This window comes from Pipra filicauda, unplaced genomic scaffold (genome assembly GCF_003945595.2).
Source record: "Pipra filicauda isolate LSUMZ 115617 unplaced genomic scaffold, ASM394559v2 scaffold94_size2452230_pilon, whole genome shotgun sequence".
Lineage (NCBI taxonomy): Eukaryota > Metazoa > Chordata > Aves > Passeriformes > Pipridae > Pipra > Pipra filicauda.
In genome coordinates, this window is record NW_024105142.1 from 1372101 (window position 1) to 1378100 (window position 6000).

Genomic DNA, 6000 nt, shown 5'->3' on the forward strand with positions numbered 1-6000 from the left:
GGAATCAGTAACCACTCATTAAAGATCTGCTGAGATTCTTTATGAAAGTGCTCTTTGGAGAAAAGTTCAGACTTTCAAAAAAAGAAACCTGCTATGCCTCATGTGTTTAAAATGGAAGAGGACTGGAAGGATAGTGTGGAATATAGGGAGAACAGTTTCTGAACAGGATGGTTTTCACATTTTCCATGTGGCATCTGTGGTTCTTTATGTGTTTCTGCTGTGTTATCTGACACTTGGATAAAATACTGGAAGAACTACAGAGCATCTTTTCCCAATTAATTTTGGTTCAGGAAGTAATTGGAAGGGCAAAATAACCTTGTATACCATAAACTCAGGGTAAAATGAGAAAAGAGGGGGGGATTTTTTAAATTTTTAAGTGTTTTTAAGAATGGAAGGGTTGTAGAATTACTTTTTTTTAATAAGACAGCACATTTCAGGACTCCTGGTTTTATTAAATCAGTTCTTCAGCTAACAACCCCCAAGCTATTCTAAAAAACAGGATGATTCATCTATTTCCACCCAGTACAATTTTATACATCGTTAGAAAACTAAAGCCTCGTAAAATTCTAAGCAGCTCTGAAGAACAGCTACTGCAGAGTGACATGTTGATTACATCAGCCTAGAAGGACTAGTTCTGAGCAATGCAAGCTTTAGTTGGCTCAGTGGAAACTACTGGAGTGCAAAGAACATGTATGTGACATACCAGCATCAAGCACCTTCACTCAAACACAACAAAACAAATGTCTCCGGAATATCGGGTGGGATAAGGATGATTCCACAACTTTCAATATTCATAAAAATTAAAGTGCTGTTGAGCCCTTATGTCCTGAGAAACACAGCAGCAATTTTCCCTTCCCAAAATGACATGAAAACTACATCCACAAGTGTACTACTGATGTCAAGCTGAATATACTGTTACATGCCAATACATCACTGTGAAACTCATTCTCAACACCCTTCAGAGTGCCAGCTGCCTCTGGCACTCACTCCTTGTGTGGGGCAGGCTACCTGCACACAGACATGGAGGAACCTGGTAAGGGTTTCTAGTTCTGACTGATCTTCACCTGACAAATCATCATAATGAAACTAACAAAATCGAAAATGGTTATTCTAATTTGCATCCATAGTACCTTTTAAATAGCTATGTTTAAACCAAAAAAAAGCCCATTCAGACCACAGCAAAGGGAAGGTGGAAGGTATGTGGGCTTGCCCACAATAACCAACAGGTTAGGACTGCCACAGAGACGAACTTTGCAGAACACTAAGTAAACACCTTCCTGACCTTCTTCCTCCCTCTCAAGCAATGAGAAAGGCACTTTGCTCTATCAGCTACCAAGCGCATGCTACCTGTCCGGCAGACACTTCCTGAGGCTCTTCTGCCACATCCCTGCTGCCAGTGAGGCTGGGCCGAGTGCGCAGCTTAATGAGGAACACAGAATGTGGCTACAAGGTGGGGGAAAACGCCATGGTCAAATTTAAACCTGTGATGACTACCAGTGGAGACTGTAATTACAACACCTGCACAGTGCCTGCTGCGTTAGTGGCACAGCACCCAGCAGTCTGGTCACAGTCACACGGACACCAGCTATTTTATGTTCAGCTTTGAGATGCACTGTGTGGGCAGGACCCACGCTATCACACTTCCTAGAGCTAGGAACGAGACAGCTTTAGCTCACAGCCAAGCAATAACCTTGCAGTAATCCTGTTGGTGCTCCTCTCTTTTCCACAAAGCAGCAGCTCTTTCAGAAGCTGTTCCTAAAGCTGCACTGTCTGTAGCAGGTTTTGGCACCAGAGAACCACATTGCTCGGGTACAAGTGGCAGCTGTAAGACCCACTGCACTCAGTGGCACCAGAAATGAAAAACTCACAGTCACAAACAACATATGCAATGATTCAGCCACACAGCACTTGAAAAAACATCTTCCTAGTAAGTCTGACTCGGAAAGCACTTTAAAAAGGGGCACAAATTATGGCAGTCACTCAGCTCCCAATGTCATCACTGAGACCCAAACACACATTCAAGGATGCAGTTGCCTGTCTATTGCCTTCAACAGTTTCCAGTTTCACAAAAGCAGCAGAAACACCCTAACACGTCATAAGCATAACACATGCTAAAACCTCAATCTTGCAAACTTTTATGCACGTGCATAAGTGTATCTCAGTGACTGAACTCCGCTGAAGGCACTGGACTGGCTCATTATGGACTGGCCGAGTGAAACACATGCCTAAGGTACTGCATGTTCTGGGTGTAAAGATGCACAAAGTTGCCTTGAAAACCATTTAACTCAAGAGTTAGCGTGGCCAGAGTATGAGCAGACTTCTACAGCACAGCAGAACTGTACAAATTACCAATCCCACTATCTCTAAGGAATGATTTTGGGAACAGGCCAGAAGTTGCAACACAGGTGCCTAAAGGTAGGAGCTTTAAGCAGTAAATTGTTTCATTTTCTCAAGCACTGAACACTGTCATGTACTTGACTAACAACACATCAAGAGCATCTTGGGGGAAGACATTGAAAAGGATGTTGCCCTTTCTCCACCTGCCTCACAATTCCAACTGATCTTCATTTAGGCTGCCACAGTCAGGAAACAAGAGCCATCCCATCTGCCGGGTGTAACATCAATGGTGCAGAAGGAAAGATATTGTCAGTGGGTTAAACTCATTCCAGCTCTAGCTGCAGGGAAGTTACAGTAGTGCAAATACAAATGCCCAATTTCAAACCATGTCCCACTTCCTCAGAGCCTTCTTGGATTATGCTTACAGCAACAGAAACTGCACCGTAAAACTGTATTACAACTTTGGTACACTGCATTAGCATATTTATTGAAGGTCTGTGCCAGTTTGATTTGGGTTTTTTTGCAAGCATTTACTAACAGCTGTTTTAATTAGTATCTCATTGGTGTGTAGACAATGAAGAAGCACACCAAGAAGCATTTTCTGCATAAACTGGAAACGTTACATATACCATGACATAAACAGTCCTTTCTCCCACCCTCACTACTGTAGATGAAGGCCAATGGACAGGCAGTGCACCACAGAAAGGCAATATTGTATTTAACTCCTCTTATTTCAAGTTTTCAAGGCACCCTCAGGGAGGGGGAGGCACAGAAATGAGAGCCACATGCAATCTCAGTAGCTCATTCTCTTCACCCTCAAAGCGTTAAAAAGGAAAATACAATGTCAACATCAGCTCCTCCCTGCTGATGAAACTGGCTCCAGCGCATTTTACTTTCTGGCTCGGAGCCCTTACAAACCGTTACAAAAAGACAGAAGACAGACAGACAGGTCAATATATCGACCACTTCCAATAACTAATTTGGGACACGCTGGGTCATTTGTTCCTTCTGTAAAGTGCTGTAGTCTCTCGGTGGTGAATGAACCCTGACATTTGGGGGGTTTCATTAAAAAAAAAAAAAAAGAGGGGGAGGCAGTTAATAGCAGATTTGCATTTCAGGAAAGAGCCAACCCTAGCATTAGTATGTATAAATACTCCCCAATCTCTTCCTCTGGGAGACAGAGATTACATTTGATACACTAAAATCGTCTCCACGACTCTGGGCGCTCAATGCCCGCCAGCGAGGGCTACCGACAGGCACTCATCGCTGCCTGCCCTTCGCTCCTACCCCGGCGCTGATACACATGGAAACGGGGAGCGGGAGCCGGGCTGAGGAGCGGAGGGCGGGCTGGGGATCCAGCTCATCCTCCCTGCCACGGCAACAGCGCGGGCTGCGTGCGCGCCTTCCCAGCCCGGGGACCGGCGGAGCATCACAAGCAACCACGCCAAGGAACCACCGCAAGCTTTCAATTGCACAGTAAAAAAAACCCCCGCAATTAAAAAAAAAAAAAAAAAAACAAAACACCCAAACAAAATCAAATATCGTTTCCTCTGAGTGACCTGACTGGTATTGTCCAAAACGACCTTATCACGGCGTGTTTTGTTGCAGCCGACACACACATACACAGACACGCTGCGTGGACTCCGTGGGAGACTGTCGATGCGGCTACAGCGGGGTTTGGCACGCAGGTAGCACGGCACGTTTCCGTGAAGCCGCGTTTCCCTGGCAGGGCAGGAGCCCCTCCGAGCCATCCCCGCGGATCGTTTCCCACCTCCCGCAGCACCACCGCGTGCGCGGCCGAGTCCCCGCCGCCAGAGCCCCGCTGCCGCCCCCGCCTGCGCCGCGGCGGAGCGCGGGGGGCTCGCAGGTAGAACAAAACCCCCGCGCCGGGGTCCCCCCGCCAGCCGCCGGCGGGAGGGGCCCCCCGGGAGCCCCCCGGGCGCCATCGGGCCGGGGCCGGCACCGCAGGGCCGCAGGGCGGAGGAGGGTGTGCGATGGGGGAGCGGGCCGGGGGTGCCGCGCCGCTGCCGCCGCCGCGCCGCCCGCGCCCACCGCCGCCCCTTTACCTTCGGAGAGCTCCAGCTCCAGCTCGGCCAGCCGGGCCCGCACCTCCAGCGGCAGGGACACGCTCTCCAGGCTGCGGTCCGCCATGCTCGCGCGGCGGGGACGGGCTCTCCCCTCCTCTGGCTGCCCGCTCTCCCCCTTTGTCCGCTGCTGGCGGGGCGCGGGAAGGCGGCGGGGCCGCGGCGGGTGCTGAGTCCTCCCCGCGGTCTCAGCCGGGCATGCAGGGGGGAGGCGGGCGGGCGGGCGGTCCGCGCGAGGGGACGGGGCGCGGAGGGAGGGAATGCGGAGGTTTCTCCTCTCCTCCCCTCTCCTCCTCCTCCTCCTTCGCCGCCTCCTTCAGCGGGGCCCCGCCATGGCTGCTGCTCCCGCCGCCCGCCCGCGATCGCTCCGCATCGGCTTCCCCGCTCCGCGCCCGGCCCGCCCCCCGCCCGCCGCCGCCCGGCACCGCGGCGGCGGCTCCCCGTGGGCTCGGCCCGGCCCCGCTGTCCCCGCTGTCCCCGCCCGACTCGGGCTGGCGGCGGCGCTGGCGCTGCGGTGCCGCTGCCGCGACTGGGGCTGGCCGGGCACCGCCGCTGTCACATCCACGTGACCGCGCCCGCCCCGCCGCCGGCCCGCAGGGGGCGCCCCGCGCTCCGCTCAGGGCCGCCCCGCCCGGGGCTCGTCCGGCGGGATCCTCCCGGGGCACCCTGCCGGGGCTGCATCCTCCTGGGGGATCCTCCCGGGGCATCCTCCCGGGGCATCCTGCCGGGGCTGCATCCTCCTGGGGGATCCTCCCGGGGCATCCTCCCGGGGCATCCTCCCGGGGCTGCATCCTCCCGGGGCGGCATCCTCCCGGGGCTGCATCCTCCCGGGGCGGCATCCTCCCGGGGCTGCATCCTCCCGCGGCTTCGTGTCCCGGCGCCGGGGACGGGTCCGGTGGCTCCGGGGTGGTGCTGGTGAAGCGCTTCGACACTTTTTTATTCATCCCTGAAGTGGGGCTTCGGGTCCTCTTTTTTCCGAGGAAGGCGGGGAAGGAGTGGTGTGCCCGGGGCAGGTGGAGATTCAACACCAGCACTCTGACCCGCCTGCGCCCCCTTTTCCTTCCCCACCTGCTGAACAACTTCCAGCATGCCCCTGTTTTCAGTTCCGTTCTCCGCATACAGCCAATGGTGGACTAAGTAGTTTCAGGTTAACAGTGGGACTTGATGATCTTAGAGGTCTTTTCCAACACAAATCTATTGTATTCTATTGTATTCTATTCTACTCTACTCTACCCTCTTCTATTCTATTCCAAAAAAGCCATGGCAATTCTGGCATATATATCACAAAACCCTGGGTGGACATATCCATGAAAGAGTAACATAATCTTGATACAATGAAGAAGAACAAAGTTGACGTTATGCTGTGTCCTTGCTCAGCATCATCATGTATCAGCTGACACCAAGCTCGTATCTGGAGAGCACAGAAAAAAGGACTTAAAAGATAAAAAAGGACTCTTAATTACACCACTCCAACATAAGAAGGAATGTTTTGAAAACATTTAATGAAACTCCCTTTCATATCAACAAATATATTCCACAAGGAACATCTTCCTTTTTCTCTCTGCACATATTCCTGTCT

General features: G+C 52.2%; 1 protein-coding gene across 4 annotated transcripts in view; it reads right to left on the reverse strand.

Annotated features, from left to right (window-relative positions):
- The window catches only part of DIP2C (disco interacting protein 2 homolog C), a 309922-nt gene extending 305335 nt beyond the window's left edge, over positions 1-4587 (reverse strand). For all 4 annotated transcript variants that reach the window (XM_027720744.2, XM_027720743.2, XM_027720742.2 and 1 more), the window contains exon 1: positions 4404-4587. In XM_027720744.2, coding sequence (XP_027576545.1) covers positions 4404-4488 — 85 coding nt within the window. In that variant the 5' untranslated portion in view covers positions 4489-4587. The remainder of the gene's footprint in view (positions 1-4403) is intronic.
- Between the last annotated feature and the right edge of the window lie 1413 nt (positions 4588-6000).